At 46.2% G+C, this 20,974-nt stretch overlaps 1 protein-coding gene across 5 annotated transcripts in view; it reads left to right on the top strand.

Annotated features, from left to right (window-relative positions):
• The first annotated feature begins 2,977 nt into the window (after positions 1-2,977).
• The window catches only part of KLF7 (KLF transcription factor 7), a 65,636-nt gene continuing 47,639 nt past the window's right edge, over positions 2,978-20,974 (top strand). For all 5 annotated transcript variants that reach the window (XR_012623835.1, XR_012623836.1, XR_012623837.1 and 2 more), the window contains exon 1: positions 2,978-3,308. Coding sequence is in view for 2 of the 5 variants with exons in the window: in XM_074829377.1 (XP_074685478.1) it covers positions 3,207-3,308 (102 nt within the window). In the remaining 3 variants the exon portion in view is untranslated. The remainder of the gene's footprint in view (positions 3,309-20,974) is intronic.

Genomic DNA, 20,974 nt, shown 5'->3' with positions numbered 1-20,974 from the left:
ACTGTTATGGCAGAGGGGACTCCTTGGCTGCCTGTATACACCAAGCTTTGCAACAAACCAAAGCATGAGCACTTGCATAGGCCAGGTATCCTCTTATGCCAATGTTAGAGGGGAGCTTGGACATCAGAGCACTAAACCTTCTACATATTAAAGTGGTAGTTATGCTAAACAAGGCCAGAAGTATTGCACCAAAATGATTTTTAGCCACAAATTACAGAATTTGAAGACAAAAATGTATATTTAAGTAGCTTGTACCATAAATCTTTGCTGCTTTTGTCCTTTATTTCCTTGCTTAGGTCAGAAAAAGCCTCTGCATATGCATATGGCCTTGTTCTGACAAGCTCTTAAGGATAAATGCTTATTGAAAGCTTTCTCTGAAATGGGTATTTCTTGCATAACCCACTTGGTACGGGAGCTGTGTTACGATACTCAAGTGCTGCTGCTTTCCAGATCTAACCACCTTAGTCCAGCTCTCTCCTCCCCTGTCTAAGTTTTCTCTTCCCAAGGTGTCCAGGAAAGGTGTCACTTTGCCAGATTGAGGCATGCTTGGAATTGGTAACGACGGTCTGTAAGACCTCTCCAGCAGTGCTCGCTGCGCTAACCTTTCCACTCATCTTTCCACTAGCACATACATTTACACATTTATGGGTATATTTATGAGAAAGAACAGTTTATTATTCACATCCAGCCTCACACCTAGCTTTTCTGCTAAGCTAAAGGTGCTGGAGATGGTCCTGTTTGAGACAACTTACAGCTCCCTAGGTGAAGGCTGGGAAACAGGCATTGTTTTCACAAGCAGCTCACAGGAGACAGCCATCTTCAAGTGAGCTGCCCACTGACCCTCCAGACCTGCAGCCTTAGGGTCAAAGCCTGAGCAACAGCTCCCATGAGCCATCCTGTTGCTTCTGCAGTGCAAGCACCCAAACAAAAAGTATTTTTGCAGAGGTGAGACCATTTATTTGAGAAAACTGCCTATGTCCAGTCTCTCCCAATTACTGCAGTTCCTTCAGCAACAGCTTCATTTCTCCCCTTCCCTCTAGATTTTGACTTCTGAAACTACAGTGTGGTGCTTACTCTGCTTCATTCTAAAGTTGCAGCAGTGTTGCTTGCTGGCAGCTACATGAATTTGGGCTTGGTGCAGCTATTATCTGGGCTTTCTTTAGATGTTCATTGTGAGCAGCTTTCTTCAAACATGACTTTCAAAATTGTTAACATGGACCCGATCTTAGAAAAGGCTATTTGTCTTCCTCACCAAGAAAGAAAACATACCATGAACTAATTAGCACTGATGAGTTTTGCTGCCTCATACTTTCACATCAATCTGAGTGGGACACCTGGGATGAGACATGTGTGTCCTAGTGGCATCGCCCCCATTTACAGCAGCTGACCCCAGGCCCAGGCACTCTTACCTGGTTGCAGAAGGAAGACAACAGCAAGTAGAGACATCTTAGTCACTTAAGGCAAGAAAAGTGTGATGCAACTGCTCTAAAACCAGATAGTTTAACAACCCCTGGCAGCATCTGTTTGCCCCGATACCCAGTCCAACTCAGACAGCCAACCACCCACCATAAAAGGGCACCGGGGGATGTTTGTCCAGCAGCCCGCTGGCTAGATATGGCCCTGGCAATGCAACTGATGGGACTACAGGGCCCTTTGAGAGCAACAGAGAACATATTTCATCTACTACTGGACTCTCCCCCCATCATCTTTAAATGAGCACACTCAGTTCTGCAATCCTTCCAAAAGCAGAAATGCAACTGTGCCAAGTGCCAGGGCAATTCTGGGGAAGCTCTGCACCACACTAACCATTTAAGGTCAAACAGCTTATTAGCCAACCCAAACTAGCACTCAAAGTGGGCTCAGCTCACAGCTAAGCCTGGTTAAATACCACCAAAAATGTCTTAATAAGCCCATGAGCAATTCTGGAGATAGCCTGGCTGGATGAACACTGAGCACCGCCCGTGCCTCAGAAGCTGGGTTGCTGTGGTCTCTGCACAGAGGCACCGAGCACATGCTCCTTATGCTGGCTGCTCCTGCTCAGGGTATATTCCCACTCTGTCTCCTTCCAACACCCTCATCAACTGCGCATCTTTTCCCAGCCATCTGTGACCGAGAAAAAAAAAAAGTGTTTTTCTCGGCCTGGCCACCCTCAGGCCCTGGGGACCCAAGCGCTAGTGGCGGGAGAGCAGCACGGGGCTGCGCACCGCGCGGGAACGGCTGGGCTGGGAACGGCTGGGCAGGGCAGGGCAGGGCAGGGCAGGCTGCCCGGCGGGCACCAGGTGCGCGGCCCCTTCCATCCCCTCCAGCGCTCGCAGCGGGGCGAGGGGCAGTGGCGGCAGCCGCAGCCACCCCGCCTCTCAAGAGCGGTGGCTTTCCACCGAAACCAGCACCCGCGGCCGGGCCGGAGCGCTGTCCCCCGCACCGCCCCTCAACACGCCGCGCTCTGCCGCTGCCGCGCGCCCCGCCGCTGCCTTATATAGCGCCCTAAAAATAGCTCGCCGCGCACCGCCTCGCGGGCCGCGGGGAGGAGGCGGGAGCCGCGCTGCTGACCAATCGGCACCGCCGGCGGCGGCCCGGCACCGCCCCCCGCGCCCTGAACTGCGTCGCCATTGGGCGGACGTGACTTCAGGCGTGCCGCGGGCCTGCCCCCCCCGCCCCGCCGTTTACCCTACATGGTCACGCGCTGCCTGAGTGGGCCGCGCGGCTGCGCGCTGAGGGGGGCCGGGGGCGGGGCGGCCATGAGGCGGCGGCGGCCGGCGGGGGGGGGGGGCCGGGCCGGGTTTGCCGAGGGAGGGTGAGAGGAAAACGGGGAGGGGGGTGGGGGGGAATGTGGTCTCCCGAAAATAAAGAGGGGAGGGGGCGGGGAGCGCGGGCGCGAGCGCGCATGGCCGCGGCGCGGGGCTGCGCGGTGCGCGGCGGCGGGGACGTGCCCCGGTGCGGCGGCCGCGGGGTGCTCGGTGCGCGCCGGCGCCTCTCGTCCTCCTCGGCCCGGCCCCCGGCCCTCGCTGTCCCTCCGCGCTGATTCTCTCTCTCTCTCTCTCTCTTTTTTTAAAGTGTGACTGAAACAAAACAAAGCCAAGGGGACGCTGGATCTATCATTGGTTGATTTTCCTCCTCCTTTTTTTTTTTATGATCAAAAACAACCCCCCACCCGAGCAAACAAACACACACAAAAGCAGAAAGAAAGGGTCTTGCTCAGCAGCAGCATGGATGTCTTGGCTAGTTATAGTATATTCCAGGAACTCCAGCTTGTCCACGACACCGGCTACTTCTCAGCTTTGCCATCCTTGGAGGAAAACTGGCAGCAGGTGAATCATTTAAATATTACTCCTGTAAATCTCTTAAACGCAGACAGTCGATGTATTGGGGCTGCATTTCTGACTTTATTTTATTTTTGTTCTTTAATTCAGGGTTGGGTTTTTTTGGTGGTTCTTTTTTTTTTTTTTTTTTTTTTTTTTTCCGCGTGGGTAGACCTTTAAATCTCTGTATTTTTTGCCATGACAAACTGAGCAGTCCATTCAAATCTGTCTGCCTTCAGTCCTTTCTGAGCAAGCCCGGCAGCACCTGAGATCCGGTGGCATTCTTTAGGGTTTTGTTTTTATGATGACTACTATTTTTATTTTTGAGCTTAGATTTTTTTTTGTTGTTGTTGTTCTTTTAAACAAGGCTGATCACTTCCAGCCAGTGCTGACAACTGGCAGCTGGTGGAAACGGAATAGATCATTCTTATTTTCAGGTAATTAGTATATGTCAATAAAAATCGTAGCTTAAATCACAGTTCGGGGGTGGGCAGGTGTGTGGAAGCAGTAACAAAAGCTTTTAGGGTAAATTCTGTAACTAGGGAGGTGACTTATTTTTCATTCTTTTTTTCTTTTTTTTTAGAAGGTGGGAAGAAACACACACTCTTGCTGTATCTTAAAACAATGACGCTTTAGGCTGGTTCCAGTAAACCAGCATGTTTTGAGGCATCGTAGGGTTAATATACATACAGAATTAGGATAAAGATGGAAATCAAGTATTACGAATGCATTAAAATGATGACTGGTATTGTGAATAAATAAGACCAAGGAAAAGAGTAGGTTACAGAGAAGAGAGTTGTATAAAATGAACTATGAGCCCAAATGCATAGATATAAATAGTTATCAGCTGGGATACTGAGGGGAAAGAAAAGACAGGATTCCTCGTTACGGCAGGACACTGAGACAATCCTGTTTCTTGATGTGATTTTTCTGGCAGAGGTGATATGCCAGCTGAAATTCTGGAAACTAGTGTCTCTTTAAAAGAAAAAAAAAAATCCACTGGTGGGTAGGAATAGTGGAGTGTGGCTAGGATGACATGTGGTGCTAATGCAGCGCACGGACTCGTGGCACTATCGGTGTAAGAATAACGAGCCACTGGATTTCATCTTGCCAGCATTCACCTTGGTCTTGGCTAGTGTAAGGGTAGCATGTATTAGGTCTCCAGTGAGTGACAGCTTGTGATGTTCATTTAATTTTTCCTTAGAAGTGTGTGTGGGGAGAAATGTGCATGGTAGGGCTTCAGGGGAGCACTCGGGCTGTAGCATTGTCATCCAGCTGGACCGGGGCTGGATCTTTAAAGGTTTAGCCTAGTAAAATTGTTTTGGCTTCAGCTTTGTGTGTGTATATGCACACACACGAGAGGTTTATTGATAGCAACAGTATGAACACATTCAAGATTGCATTTGCAAAATGACCGATCCAACTTTGCTTTATCCTCCGAGGGGGAGGGGATGCTTTCTGTTATTAATATTCAGATCGCACATCCATGATGGTCACATCTGCTTTCCTTTTATATTTTTAACATGCTAATTAAACTGAAGAGGTTAATATAATTTAATTTTAAAAATTCATTTCATAGCATCGTTATTGTTGGATCAGTTGCATATTCAGTTGCGTATTAGTAACAGTCCAGACAGTCCAAAGCGAGATAATCTGTTGACATAGCCAGCATGCTTTAGGCAGTACTGTGTGTGATACTCTGTCTCCTGCTGCCTTCTTTTATGCGTGGAAGAGCAGCAGTTTGTTTTATACAGTAAAACGTAGCTACCCAAGCCCACTGTTACTATTGTGAAATTTAAACTCACACTCTCCTGGTTAAACCCCACTGACTCTCCACATATGTTTGAAAAGAGAAATTGAAAATAATTTATTACATTTTCTCTTATTTCCCCTCAAATCATCCAACCAATGCCTGATGTTTCATAATACATCCTGTATTTACAGTTTGTTGTTATTCCCCTGTTGCTGCGTGGACTCTCCTTGCAAACAACAGGCAGCAAAACTGATCTCTCAGTGGTGGGAGCAGATGAAGCTGGCTGTACAGAGCATGCTGTCACGCAGGCTTGGCAGACCCACTGACACAGAGACCCCAATTTCATTCCTCTGAATCACTTTCAAATGTAGTTGGGGATTTATTTATTTTAGGCAAACCATAGCAAGTTTGGGGCCAGGGGTGTGTGTGCATGTATGTGTGTTTCCAGAGGTATCCCATCAAACTGTCAGGCTGCAGTCGAGACCCCAGGGAAGAGGGCTGACAGGGCAGTGCCTGATCCCTGTGGGAAGTATCAGAATTGGGAAGCAGCATCTTTAATTTTGAGTGAAAACACTTGAATGGGTCTTGCCTCTGCTCCCATGAAGAGCTCTGGTGCCATACCCAAGCTCCACAGAGGCTCCAGAGCGGTGCTCCTCCCAGCAGCAAAGCAGCGCCCCAGGAGATTACTTCAGCCTCTTAAAAGGGGGGATGTAGTTGTGTGGGTCGAGAGTAGGCTTCCTTACCACGTTGTGAGCTCCAGTTGTTTTGAGATTAGCAGCTACTAGTGCTTGATGTGGAGAGTGCCAGTTCCTGCTCCTAGAAGGGGTGTCTACTGTGATTCCATAAAAGATGCACTTGCCCCACTGAAAATCAGAGGACACCTTGGGTTGAAGGTGTTGACACAGTCCTGTCTTCCTTTTCTCCTGAGTCTGGACCACACTTTTGTAGCTGCTGGCTGAGGACTACACAGCTGGGGCAGTTGCTCATATTTCCGATTGTGAAACACCCATCGCTCATAGAGGGCACTGACAGCACAGGCAGGTTACTAAATGCTTGCTGATCAGCTGATCTCTCCCTTTTTTCCTTCCCACTGCAAGAGAAATGTGAGCAAGTTTGGTATCTGTTCTTTTGACAATTAGCATTGGAGTTGAATGAGACCAACTGAGTAATATATACAAAACAAACAGATTTTGTGTAGGAAGAGATTGTCATTGTCTTGTGTAGGTTTCTTTTTTAGGAGGAAAAAATGCAAACAAAAAACCCCTCACTCTGCCCTGGACACAGTTTACATTTAAAAGTGGAAATACCTGAAGTGGAAGCTGGAACTGAATCCATGATGTGTTTCACGTACTTTTAAAACACATGTTGGGAAGGGAGGGCTTGGTTTTTAGGCAGCAAAAGTTTAGCTTCACTATGTCAGCTTTGGGTGTACTCCTTCAGGCAAAACACTTTTGAGCTGAGGAGGGTTTTTTCTTGGAGTGGGGAGGCCAGGATCTAACGAGTAATTCATAGCACAACTTCATCAGGAGAGAGAGAACTTTGTTTAGTCTTTGTTTAGCTTTTCCAGTGGTGCTGAGCTGCCACGGCACTGAAAGAGATTAAAGGAAGAGGTGGGCTGTGTGCATTGGAAAATGAGGCGTTCGCTGTACGTCAGCCAACTGGTATCTCAGCATCTGTGTGTTCCTGCCTGATGCTTCATCCTGGCTCTGATTGAACCGTCCTAGTTGCTCTCTGTCCCTGCGAGCTGACTCTGCAGTTCAGGACCAGGGCGGGGGGAGATGTCAGCACCTGTGTGGCTGCTGTGGTGCAGCGGGAGTACCTCTGGCCACGTACGCCATTGCTCAGGGGTAGCTGTCTGATGTGGCATCCCTGAGATTGGAACCAGACTGCTGGAGAGACAGCACAAGGCCGAAGAGCGCCTTGTTACTCTGCAGAGGAAGGAAGTGGGTAGGAGGCTGTCTCTGAGGGAGGCAACTGTGAGGAGCATAGCCCGTGCAGCTGCACGTGGTCCCACTCTCAGTGTGCCAGGCTGCAGAGAGGGGAAGAGCAGGGCTGAGAATTGAAAAGGGCTGGACGTGGGGCTTCAGCCTGTTCTTCCTCCTGGGCCTTCACAATGTCACTTGGGGGATCATTAAAAGATCAGTGTGCAGAAGGCATCTTTTGTAGTCAGATATGTGTCTTCTTAGGGGTAACATTTCAAGCCATCCCTATTATTCTCCATAGGCCCCTTGGAGGACTCTGGACTCACCATCCTTGTGTGGAGAAGGGGTCTGATCAGGAGACATTTTGGGGTGCTCTGTGTATTTTGTGTGGGCCATAGGACAGCCTCTAGCATGGTCATTCTCATAATTTCAGAGCACAGGAGCACAGAGAGCAGGTAGATGCACAGGGTCACCGTGTGTGCAGCTGATACAGGTGTATAAAATCAGCAGGACTTCGCTTCCAAACCAGGGCTTATTCTAAAAGAGCTAACCTTTCCCACGTGTGTCATTGGGCAGAACAGGTCTAATTGGCTGGCAGAAGTGGCAATAGCATTATATCATTTGCCTGATAACCATTGCCTGATAACATTTCCTCTTTCCTTGGCTGACCCGGTTGCTCTCAGCTGCAGCAAACAATGATCCTTCCAAGGGAGATGCATGTTTCCTGTAAAGCATAGGATCAAGGAAGCCTTTGTTTCACTCTTGACTCTGTCGTAGAGCCTTCTTTGCATATTTTTAATCAAGTCTTCAAGTCTCAGTTTGCCCCTTTCTGAAGTGACTGACAGCAGCATGGTCGTTGCTGGGCTGGGAGGCTGGGTTTTGACCTGTTCTGGCAAAGCGCTTTAGGATCACTGTGCTGTGTGAGAGCAGAGTATCCCAAGGTGACTAATCTAGCAGAACTCTTACATCTTAATGCTGACTTCTATTTGGCAGACAGGGTCATTTTCAGGCCTACAGGAAAAATTTCCACTGCTACTGGAAAGGAATAAATCACACTGGAGAACATTCCTGCCTCCCCATCGTCTCCATTGTTCTAGTTTAATGGCATAGTTGGCCACTACATAAACTAAACCATCTCTTTTAATATTGCTATTTCATCTTGGTTCCAGTCACAGTGTAACACATTTCTTAAGTGCTTATAGTACATCATGCCTCTTGAGAATAACTTGCAGAAATGGTTGACTTCCAAGAACAGCCACATGTGTAATGCAGTGTATTTCAGACTCTAAGCGCCAGTCCATTTATACCTGCAGGCTCTCTGCTTGCTCCATGTGCTGAAAGCATGCTCTTATCACCATATAGAATGAGATGGAGAAAGAGAGAAAAGACAGACTTGAAATTGCTGTCCCTACTGTTTCATGATTCCTTAATTACAGCATTTGTTATTATAAGTGATTATTTCTTGGCATTATGAAAACGTAGAGCCCCACAATCCACATTACAGGTCTTAAATAGCTGATTATGTCTGTGACTTGTGTCAAGTGATTTTGAAATGGAGTGAATACCTTTAAGCAATGCACAATCATAATGTGGGTACTCAGCTAGAAAATATTTTCTCTTATTTGTTTGCGATGCTTTAACCTCCCCTCCCCCAAGCCCACACGTTTCTGTATGACCTGTTGAATAAGCAATGCATAGATTAGAGTAAGCTATATAAAAGTCATGGTATATAGGTAGTCTGCAATGTGATACTTCCATGTGGAAACGGCAGAAGGTCTGCAGTTCCACGCAGTAATTTCACACTTAAGCTCTCCAGGGTGGAGGCAAAGGGTATCATCTGGATGTTGTCGTATTTTTTGAGGTCTTGTCAAATGAGTCTCTGCTGAGAAACATCCAGTGTGTTGCTTCTCCATTCTGCATTGGGAAACATGTTATGGGGGAGTGAGAAGGGAGCTGCTTCTGTTTGACTCTGTAGCTGCATATGAACCTCGTTTGCAACTGTCCTTATAAAACAAAGGGATTTTGCTCACTGGCTGAGCAGCATTGGCGTTCAGTACATTAAGCAATGGGGTAATAGTACACCTCATCTCCTATCAAGTTTGTCACATTCTGCAGAGGGGAAGAAAGAATGTAGGCTTTTGATCACCACGCTCAAAACCTCATAAAAAGTTATTCACAGGTAATGTAATTGGTGGCGGTTTTCCTTTCTGATGGTAAACCTGAATTCTGGAGAGTTAATAAAGGTGTTTTCAAGAATGGTGCTGAGTCCCTCTTACTTTCCTTTCTGTTCCCCTGGACTCTGAAGTGCCTGCTGCCCATTCCCCTACGTATTCATCTACAATGCCTCCACCACTTCCAAACTCCCAGCAACACTCAGGAGTTGGGAGTGTCATTTTTGTGGTGTCTTTCAGGGTCAAGTTGCAGGAATCACCCACCTGAATTACTGAATTTCTTCTCCCCACAGGTCCTCTTTGTACTATGGCTGCTCTGCCTTGGTCTAGATGAATCTGGATTCACTTGAACTGCAGGCTTCAGCTGGTTCTGTAGCAAACAAACAAAAGAAACCTGCCAGGGAAAGAGCCTCCCCTCCTCCCAAATTTTCCTGGGTAGAGAGCAGGTTTGGAGTACAGATGTTACACAGGTATATTCCCCAGCTTGATGCTGTTGTATTTGAGACCGTCCAAGTTTTCTTCCATTGGATTCAGTCTTGATAGGCGCTACATGTGTTTTGGGTGCCTAAGTTTGGTACTCTCTTGGCTGTGTCTCCTTCCCAGCATTGCCACTTTAAGTTAAAAAATCATGTGCTTGATTCCCAAGACACTGAGATTGTCCTTAAAATCACAGACTTCTTATTTTTTAGTTTGATGTTCTTTTTACTTTCCTTGCTTCTGAGCCACTGAAGATTTGTTTTATTGTCTTTTAGTCTCAGAAATAAAAAAACCTGGGTTTTTCAAGGCTTACTTAATTCCAGCAGCATTAAGAAAATGCCACTATTGTGGCATTTTGAGAGCTGGCAGTACAGAGAGAGGTGTGTACATCATTAAAAGCTCACGTATCACTGTGTTCACCAGGCTGTATTTGCCATCCCTGCTCTGGCAGCAGCTGGTGAGGAAGGCTGCCTGGCCGTTCAGGTTGTTAGGCTCCCTGTGAGAGCAGGGTTCATGTCTCATTTCCCTTCTTGGAAGAAATCATTTCAGCCTTTATGCTCAAAGATAGTTAGACATCTTGGATTTAATCAGGACACCACACCTTTGCTTCTCAGTTCTTCAGTTACAAGATGAGTTGGCAGCTCTTCTGTTCTCATAGGGCTGCTGCGAGGATTCGTATTACGGGTTTGCAGGGCTGGGGTGGGAGAGGGTTGTGCTGGGCTATGGGGAGACGGGCAGCCAGCCCTGCTGAAGCTGCCGGCCCAGATCCTGCCACGCCAGCCGGCAGGTGCTGAAAGCACAGGACAGCTCCTGCGCAGGGAGCCCTCTGTGGGGTGCGGCATTGCCTCTCTGAAAAAATGAAAATAAGGATCCAAAAGGTAAGCTTAAATCCCCCTGCCCAAAGGTCTGTGTTGTCTTTGAGACAACCTGTGCATAGTACTAATTGACCCCTTCTCTAGGTTTTTAACAGGTGTTGGGGTTGGTTGGAGGAAGGTTGGGCAGGAAGGGATGGGATTATTTTTGATTAAAAGGTTTAATATATCATCTCTGATATGTTAAGCTGCTCTGATGCTCTTAATCCTTTTAAAGCAGGTACCCATTCTCTCCCTGTTCTTACATATGAAGGATCCTTTCCAATCCAGAGCATTTCCTCTCAGTGCAACTGTGTATTCATTACATGTGTTATTGATTGAAGAATTGTTAAGATGCATGTGGTATGCTTTACGACATACACTAAAGAGTCTGAGTCATTTATGCGCAGACTGTGTATTAATGGTTGCTGAAGGTCCAGTAGGCAAACTTATTTAAGGGTCGTAATGTTTTTGAACATGGTGCTTATAGACCATGTCTCACATGTCCTAATCCTCTTGGTTATTTCCCAGCATTGTGGACCTGAGTGCAAAGCTCGGGTTTAAATCATACATGGGGGTCAACAGGTCCTACTCTGCAAGGGATAGAGAAGTAGGCAGTGACACAGGTGAGCTTGGGACACAGTGTGATTGATGGGGAAGGATGTGACAGAGAAGGACACTGGCTTGTGAGAGGCTCTTCTGAGACATGTCCTGATTTACAAATCCTGCCCTTAAACCTGCAGCCTCCCAAGGTCAGTTTTAAAGGGACACTGGCATGGTGTTGACATCTGACCACGACAGACCTTTGTAAACCGACATGTTCTGACAGAAACTGCAATCAATGGAAGTATCTCCATCTATATAATTAAAAAAGCCCTGGAAGCAGGCTTTGTGTTTTTTGGACAGGATTGTCTTGCCTACCTGCTGCCTATGTAGCTCTCGCGCTGCAGCATTCTTCCCATGCAACTGAAGTGAAGTGACTGGAAATCAAAGTGAAAATGACTGTTTGCTTGGATTGTGCGGTGAGGAAAAATGCATGCGGCATGACAAGTAAATTAGATTTTAAAAATGCTTTCACTACTAATAGGCTACTATGCTGTTAGGCATTTGGTTTTAATTCTGACTCTCGAGTGGGCAAAGTTCACTTTCAGGCATGAGGACAGTTCTTGGGTTTGTAAATGTTTGCAATTTCTGCTGACTTGTCTTCACTCCAGCCCAGGAGGGGAATCAGCATTGCGCTGAATTGCTTTGTGCTGCTGGGGTGAAGGAGGGGACTGCCTTTAATTGCCTGGCTTTATTCTCCACCAGGGCTGGATGGAAAACAAAGGTTCCAGCGAGGAAAGGCCATAGTCAAAAATGTTCAGTGGGTGGAAGAGTAGAAGGGGTGAGAGGTGCTGCTCTCTGCTTCTTTTTACACCCAAGATGGAGAGTGGCCACATCACAGCACTTAGGTGTGATGTTAGAGACCTGGATTTGAGTTGCTGCTTTGCTTGTTTTAGGTCTGCCCTTCCAGATTACATCTTGGATGTGTGAAATTTCAGTGGATGATATGGTGACTCCAAAACCAATATATTCCAATGAAACACTTTAGATTGGACAAAAATATAATTTGCTGGGGGAATGTCTGGTAGAAATATTTCAAGCAGTTCTGCTTGCTAGAAGTTTTCATGAGAGCCTGGCTCTGTTTTCAGTGTGAGAGACTTGGTTTAGCTAACATCTTTGTTGTCAATTTTAGCCTTCTGTTTCAGGGCTTGTGCCCCTGAAACTCTATTAATTTTTCCCAGCTATTAGCAATTTGGCTAGTAAATGGTATCCAGACTCTCTGCATCCTGTGACTCTCTTGCATCTTTTGAGAACCACAGCCACAACCCTATGTGATACTGTAAGCGATGTGTGTATACTTCTGGTCTCTAACCTGGGTGCCTGCTCTCCCTCCCTCTAGGCAAGGGTCTGGCAAGGCATGTTGATGTATGAGATGCACAAATCACACATTTTTCTTGGCTCCTCACAACTTCTGGTCACTCCTCTCTCCTCTGCTCAGCTGCTGATAGTGAGGTGCTGAGCTGGTTTGTTGATGAGGTGTCAGGGTGCACACCCTCCCTTGGCACCTCTGGCTTACTGCTGGTCTAGGTGCCCCACATCCCAGGGTGCAGGGTGAGGTGAAGGCTCAGGGGTTTCGTTCTTTTTCTGTGGCTGCACAGCGGTTTGAAGGGTGCCAGCCCTGCAGAGCTTGCTGCCTGCTTCGAGCTGGTGAAAAGTACTAAATAATCCTGGTTTGGGGGTTGTTTTTTTTCTCTTCTTTCTTCTGGCCTCCCCTGTCAGCCTGGAAAATTTATGCTGCTCTGAAGAAAACATTCCACTCATCTGCAAGCTACTACAGCTGCCGTGTGAGTAATAAAGTACGGAAAGGAGGAAGGGAGAGGGGAGAAGAAGGATGGGAGCTGGTGTTTCATATGGAAAGCATCAGGCCAAAAGTGGCTTTGTTTCCGACACGTGGACAGTGGAGAGGCTGCGTTTCCTGCTCAATGGAAAATTGGTGCCAGTGAAAAGAAACCTCCCTCATTAGTGACTAGATGAGATGGGGATGAACTTCGGAGTCTCTTGCTTTTTAATTTTTAAATTTGTCCACATTTTAAAATAATAAGGGAGAAGTAAAGGGCACTGGTCTGACTGCTTTGAGAATAGTCATTTTGGGCAAAATACCTCTTTTCTGTCTCTATCTGATGCTGCTGTCCCAGTTCACTCTGGTGGTGTCACAGCCCTCCTCCAGCTGTTCATAAGCTGCACTGGCACCTCAGAGTGGTTATGAACACCTGAAGGTTGCTGTACATCAGGTTCTTAGCAAGGCGTGTTTGGTTTCTGATCTTTTGGGATAGTGTAAAGTCATGTTTGTAGGCTTTCCTGCACAATCAAGGAAACCAGGAGCTTAGTTTTGGAGCTGAGAAAGCTGTTTCTGATGTAACCAGAAGTGTCTGAGATTTGGGGCTTTAAGAAACATGTGAAAGAGTGGTGGGGGTTGCAGTCAAATAGTGAGAGTAAGGGGTATTTCTGTCTGATCAGACCAGAGGAAGGAAGCACTTACAGTTTCGAAGGTCTCCAGTATCTTGGAATAAGAGTCAGACTGCTGTGAGTGCTGACTTGACCCAGTGAAAGAGCTTGTAAGATGCTTCTCCTCCAGGTTTGAGAATTTCAGAGTAAGTGGATGTCACCTGGGGTAGTTTCCTACTGTCTGCTGCAGGAAAACAGTGTAGACTTATCGGCACATCCCTTAGCTCTCCTGTGTTTTTAAAGTGAAAAGAAAGGTTGTTGTATATGATGTTTGAAAATGGAAGGGCCTGGTTTAATCTGTGAGGTTTTTTTCTAGAGGGAATGAGTCTTTTGGTGTTTGATTGTACAGTTAAGGTCAGGAAGAGCTTTGCTGTTTCTTCCACTGATTACAGTATGAAAACCTTCCAGGTGCAGGCTGAAATCTCTGTCTCCAGTGCTTACCTGGATGAAGATGTTTGCTTGAATCAGTGCCTCAGGAGCAGTGGTGATTTGGGGGTTAAAGAAGGTAATGCAGGGGCCTTGCTCTGCTCAGTTCACATGCCTCCAGAACAGCCTGGTCCCATGGCACCACCTTGTACTTCTGAATTGACTGCAAAGCTCATGCTCTCTCTTCAGGCAGCACTGATTTTCTGCTCACTCAAGACAGTTTTGTGTTTTCCGAGAGTGACTCCTTTATTAATCTTTCTTGGATGCTGGCAAATGAGTTTCAGGGTACTCAGTTTAAATTCTCTTTACTGACTGTGCCTAGTTCATCCTGGGCTTTCTGAGCTTTGGTGGTTTGATTAAAACGTGAATAAGCCCCAGTTGTTTGAGGGAGAACAGAAGAATGCCAGTGCAGAGTTACTTTCTGGTGTGAAGGACTTGGTAAATGGGTGACTTCCCAGCATAGTTTCTCAGTGCTGAGAAGAATACCAGTAGGTGCACAGAGCCCTACAAAGGCTGCATTGGGCTTTCTTTTTCTGACATGAGAAATTCGTGTTACATTTCTTTGAAGAACACATTTGAGGGAAAGCAAGGGAGACTAGGCGTGGGTGGTTTCTTACTCCCGAATACCTCCAGCGCATGTGACTTTTAGAAAATGCTGAATACTCATCTTCCAAGTCTGGAGTGTCTGTTGAGCTGGACACTGAGTGGATGCCCGAGGTCAAAGACTTCTCCTCACTGGGACTGTCTTACATGGATTATCTTTGTGCAGTGAGAGCTATACTGGCTGCAAGGCCTTGTAATTCAGTCAGTGTTTTGTTTGAGCAAGCTGCATCTCTGGTCAGATGTTGTTGCACTGTGGTATAAGATGGGAATTTCTGTCTCCTTCCCATTTCTTTATGTTTAAGTGGAAAAGGTCAAGGAAACCTTTGACATCCAGTTCTGAATGCTTTTTCTCTTTGTAAATAGGAAGAATAGTACCCATATCATGTTGGGGATTTCAGATCAGTGAGTGAGTCAGATCCTGGGCTGATGCAAACTAATGCAGAGCTGCCAGTCACAGTGGCAATACGTGGATTTACCCTGGCCCCAGTGTCCACGAAGTCACTTGATACCTTGCAGGAGAACTGTCTATACAAATCCCAGGTCTTGTCAGGATGTGGAATAAATATCAGGATGTGGGCAGAAAACAGTACACCCATTTTAATGATTTGGTTGAAACAATATTCCTGCTCTATGGTTCTCATAAATGTATTTCCACTGGTGTTGGGGGGAGGAGATATTCTCAAGTGCCATAATGAGAGAGTACATTTTTCAAAATGTTGCGCAATAGGCCACTAAGTTGTGCTCTAGCTATATTGGCTTATTTCTGGTTTATAGTGAGCATGCCCTTAGGCATCCTATAAATACCATTTCTCCCCCCCCTCTTCAGCTAATAAATAATGGAAGCTGTACCGGAAAGAGATTTTCTTTCCATGAAAGAGTGGGAGGTCCTGAGCTGCCCTCTATAAAACAAAGGATGTAGCATGATTTGTTTTCATTGGTTTTTCAAATGAAGAAAATGTGGGGGTGGGAGGGAATGAGAAGATGTTTCTATGCGCTAAATGTGCTCTCCCCAACACTGCAAGGTAGGTTGATGTCTGGTGTGGGCATTACTTCCCCCAGGACAGTATTACCCATGTGTGAAATGAAGACAGATGAGAGCGGTTTCTGAACAGTCTCAGTCCATGGGAAGAAGGAAGGATCCCATTCTGATTTACCCTCGGGCTTTCATATCCAGCAGTGGAAACCAACCTGAAATGGGTGTAAATGAGCATCTAAAGGAGCCCTTTGTGTAATTCAGTGGGCTGTGTTGTCCAGGGTTCAGATTAAATTATCAGAATGGCCCTTTTTGACCTTAAAATCCACTTCTGTAAGTCAGTCCTCTTTGAGACCTTTTTGCTCTGTTTTAATGGTGTCAAAAAGCTGTAGTGTAAATGTGAGTCATGAAAGGTCCTTGTGTGTGCACTTACAGGTCATCAGACACATTTCATTTTGAGAATCCATCACACGCGTACTGCGTGTCAGGTTGAAAATGTGTCTCGGAGGAGGGACCAGGTTTGTGGAGGTGAGGGCTTCCTCCTGCTCTGACTAGAATCAAAAGCAAGTCCATGTCCTGTCCTGTCATGTCACATTGAGGGTGTGGGGCCACATTCTGATTGCAGCTGGGCTTCTAAGGTTAGAGAAGGGTCAGGGAAGACCTTGTGTTCAGGAAGGGGGTCTTACTGGCTAATTTTGAAGGCAAATGAGTTTCAGGAGCCTAGTGCGCATGATGAAAAGGCATTTTTGGTCACTGCCTTCATCCAGCAACAATAAACTGTGCATATAAGCAGATCTGGTCCAGAAACAAATAAGCTCAGAAATTAGCACTGTTAGATCATGAATTTCTTGTGCCCAGGTGCCATTTCGTAGTGTATGCCTTGGTGGTGCTTTCCAGTCTCATTTGAAATCCACCTAGCATGAGGCCCTGCTTTCCTTGGAAGCATGTGCTAAAACCTAATTTAGAGGAGGAATGTCTAACAGGCTGTTCTTTCTCCTACCTGAATCTAATTCCTCCCCCTCCCATATTCTGTCTCTTCTCCATGAGCAAGTCCAGTGCTTTGTTTGGGTTCACCCTGTTCATAGCTGCACAGTCTGTGACGCTTTTTCCCATCTTTATCTATATTAACTCTTTCAAGGATTTTTATCTAAATGTGAAATGAGACCCCTGCTCATTGACTGGAGATTATAACACTGACTGCGGAACAGACGTGATAAATAGTAATAAATGTGCATGTCCCTTTCAATTTTGTTATACTTTCCATCTCTGTGTTCCTTCCAATTTTCCTGTATATCAGATGCTAAGAATGTGTCCTCAAAGCTATATTGGTCTTCTCTGTGTCTTATCTGTTCTAGGTCTTTTTTCAGTCTTACTGGATCTCTGCTTTGTATTGAGTGTGCATGGTGTGTTGCTGTTTCTTCCATAAATGTATTAATTTGTCTTTTTCCAAATTCAATCTCAAGGATTTATTCCCTGCCACTGCGTAGTTTTCTTTATATACTGCTTCTCTTTGCTGGCATCACAAAAAAATGTAGCGTTTCCTCCTTAAGCCCTTTTCCCTGCTTTTCTTCACAGTGAAAGCTTTTTATCAGTTTCCTTAGTTTTCTGATTTGTTTTTATTAAGCATGTTTTTATATAGTGAGGGCTGCAATCCATCAGAGTAAATGGAAACAAAAAAATTGATGCCAAATTTTTGTTTGTTTGTTTAACAAATCAGATCAGACTTTAAACGGGATGAAGTCAAATTGGTGCTGATGACTTGATGGTAGCTGGTTCTGAGTGCTCGCTATTGACAGTGAGTTGTGGAAGGTCTCAGCATTCTGAAGAGCCTAAAAACACAAGTACAACCATGGAGTTGAAAATCATGTGGTGGTATTAGTATGGGGAAGAGCAGGGTTGCTGTGAGTTGCTGCCCTTTGTTTGGGAAACAGTATATGTTGGTTAGTTAGTTAGTTGAAGACCACAGGTTTTGTGGTTGATGGATGTGAGGTGGGTGTTTAACTTGGATCATGGTTAAAGGGGAAAGGCCGCTTGAATTTCGGTGTCCACCCAGCACACCTCTGCCCTTCTCTTCAGCAAAGGGAGCTGCTCCGATGAGGGTAGGGAGCAGGCCAGCCTGAAACGTCCCTCTGGAGGGTCCCCCCCACCCCGAGCCACAACCCACCGAAGTGGGTGGCAGTGGTGGCCCTGAGCAGGGTGGCTCCCAGCCACCCTGACCCCACTGCCTTAAAGGAGGATTTGCCAAAGCTGCTAGTGTAAGGCAAAGGAGCTCAGGCATGAGCCAGGGGCAGCGTTAGCTGCTCTGAACTGCAAGGCGCTCTTCAGTTTGCTTGGCAGGTCACCCCAGGCTCTGGACCTTCCTGCTGTGTTTGTCCACTGTACTGCTTTTAACCGTCTCTGCTTCTTTGAGTCAGCTTGGGCTGCTTGTTCGGCAAAGAAATATTTTCCTGGTGGTTCAGAAGATGGGTGATTCCCTTTCCTTCCTGTGCAGGAGGAAAGCTGATTTCTCCATACAGGGTCTGCTGGGGTTATAACAAAACAGTGGGGCCTTGCCAGATAGCAATGAGGTGTACAGCTGGCTGTGGGCAGCAGTAAAAAAAAAACTTTTCAGAGGAACTGTCATCTTTCTCCCCTTTATTCAGCAAGCTCTTAAGTTGTGGGTATCTGAGGGGTTTTTGCATGGAACGCAAGCACTGTAAAAAAGCAGATCCTAAACCATGTTCTATTGCTAATGATCCTGCAGACCAGCATGTAAAAAGCCAAATGTTTTAACAGAAATTAAGGAGTGAAGACGAAGAAAGGAGCTGCTACAATGAGGCACCACATGGCACCATCCTTATGACTTGATGGTGTGATTGCACTAGACTACATCCTGGGTGTATTCTTCCATCTAATGACTTCCTGTAAGAGTTTGAAACAGAGGGGTGTGCAGAAAATCCACTGTCCATCCAGATGTTAATCAGTACAAAAGTCAAAGTTCAGAAGTAAAATATGAATGAGAAAATTGTGGAAAAGCAGTACTCTGTGTGCCTACCTCTATTTCAGTACCGGGGACTGTGCTGGCAAATTTGTGCAGTCTGGAGCAGCAACAATCCTCAGCAGTACCCCGATAAGTCAGAGGACCTGACGTCTACAGTCTTGGAAGCAAGACTTGCAAGTTGCCTTTTTGAAGCTCAAATTTTGCAAGAGCAGTGACAGAGCTGTTTCAGCAGAGAAAAATACATACCCTTTCATCCAAGACCCAGAAGTTCAGAGCATTCAGATGTCTGTTTGATTTGATGGTTGGGCTTTGAACAGATAGATGCTTCACAGCCATTGCCCTTAGAGAGCAGGGAAGCTGTAGCGTGCCCATTTTACAGGCTGGGAAACTGGGACACCCAAGAGCTCAGTTGTTGGAGAGAGGAAGTCGAGAGCAGAGCTTGAAAAGGATACCAGCTCCCTGATCTCCATTTTAATTAAATTCTTTCTGCAATTGTCTTCCCTGGCAGTTTAACTGGTGGAATGTGGTCTAGCGGAGGAATTTTTGGCTGCAAACTTGACAGGAATATTTTTCTGGGCCAGATCCTTGCTTAGTGTAAATTAAGATGACTCCACTAGCTACGATTATAGTGCTAGCGATTTACTCCTCCCTCTGAGAATCTGGCCCTGGTTTGCAGACAGTGGGCAGTGTCATATAATTTGTTCTTTTTAATTTTAGTCTGTCTAGACACTTTTGCAGCACCCCTTTCTGGGAGGACTTTGTGCCAGCAGCTCTGGAGCAGCACCACACTTCTCTGGTGAGAAACGCTTAGCAGACACAGCGTGGAGGTGGCCTAGTGTGCTCAAACTCAGCATTTCACCTCCCTGGTGCGGGGTTTGGCTTTGATAGTCTCGGTGTTTCTTAGTGGAGAGGTGGCAGAGGGGATTCATGGCAGGATTTCTTCCTTGCAGAGGGGGAGCGAGTCTGTCATTTTCACCTTTTCTGACAATGTGTTGTCCCAGCTGAGTGCTAGAGAAAGATGGCTGGTGCTGATACAGCATTTCTGTGGTGGTTTTTCTTTCCAGCAATGAATGACACACCTCTCTTTGTGGGTAAGAAGGTCTTTCTCCTGGTTTTAAAGGCCATTTGCTGGTCTTGTGTTTATTATTACAGTCAGTCCTTCCCCCCACGTCGTCAGTATTTACCACTCAGCCTTTAGCTTCTCTGCTATATTTTCTCCCACACTGAGTCACCTGGCATAGGGGTGGTACCTCTCTAGCCTTCTTCAAACTTGTCACAAGGCACACACAGGACCTAGTTTTAACAAAATTCTCAGATTTGCTGGCTGTGATTAAGCAGGTGATTAGCTAGGACTGTTTTTCTTCCCCTTCCATTCTCTTGCCAATTCCCAAGTTACTCACCAGGATTGTCTGTAGCTGTGTTTGTCAAGAGCCAAACACAGAAAGGCCACGACTTTGGCTGAGGCTCAGGAGCAGCAGCGATATATACCCTTTTACTATCATTACTTCTGCTTGAATCCAAATGCACTTAACCCCTAACCCTCATAATAATTTTACAAAATTTGCTAATCATAGAAGTCCTACCTTCTGTTGTTAACCACCTACATTGATGTGTCTGTACCCAGCCCCCAAAAGGAAGCGTCTTCATTGCTGCAGAAAAAAGCCTGAAGATAGGGATCTTAAAGTCGTTAAAAACAAAATTTCTTTTTGAGAAAACCGTAAAGCACATGCTATTTCTGGGATTCCACCTGAGCTTGATCAATACTAATGAAGCAGAGCTCTCCCAAAAAGCAGCTTGCATGGAAATAGGTAAGAGATTCTTTGTGCAATCTTAATGATTTTGAGAGAGACGTTTCTCCTGTGAATTGCTGTAGGAGCTTGCACCCCTTCCCCCAAGCTCAGCAGAGGCAAGAACATATGCCTATCCTCATGTAAGATAGCGCAGTGTTAATAATGCTGCTGTATTGATCAAATTGGACTGCTTTGTCACCAGGGACATCTGGGAGGATTTATTCAGACTCCTAAGGCTGTGCCTCCTAAAGTGCATTTTCTAGTCCTTTCACTAGGTGAAGGGTGTGTTGTTTGTTTTGTCTTAGCCTGCAGGAGCAATGCTTTCAAAAGATTTCATGGTGTCCCACCATCCGCTGCCTCTATCATTTCTGCTCTCACGGCTCCCACCTCACTCCCACTCAGAGCTGGATGTGTCTCAAGTTCCAAAATGCACTGTGGCGAGATCCAGTTGTTTGCCCTTGGAGAGTGCCCTGAGGAGCAGCCACTGGCTGCTGGAATGTGGATAAACACAGGGTGACGGGAACAGGAGAGGCTTCCTCTTTGCTTAGAAAGTGAGCAAAACATCAGTAAGAAAGCAGCGTAGAAGGGAAAACATGTGCAGGGTGGTTTTGTTCACCCCCCCCGGCTGTTATTCATGACCTTGTTAAAAAGATCGGTCTGTTTCAGAGACTGCACATGGTC

This window comes from Strix aluco, chromosome 6 (assembly GCF_031877795.1).
Source record: "Strix aluco isolate bStrAlu1 chromosome 6, bStrAlu1.hap1, whole genome shotgun sequence".
Classification (NCBI taxonomy): domain Eukaryota; kingdom Metazoa; phylum Chordata; class Aves; order Strigiformes; family Strigidae; genus Strix; species Strix aluco.
Note: the sequence above shows the minus strand (reverse complement) of the source record. Positions and strands in the feature narration are given on the sequence as shown.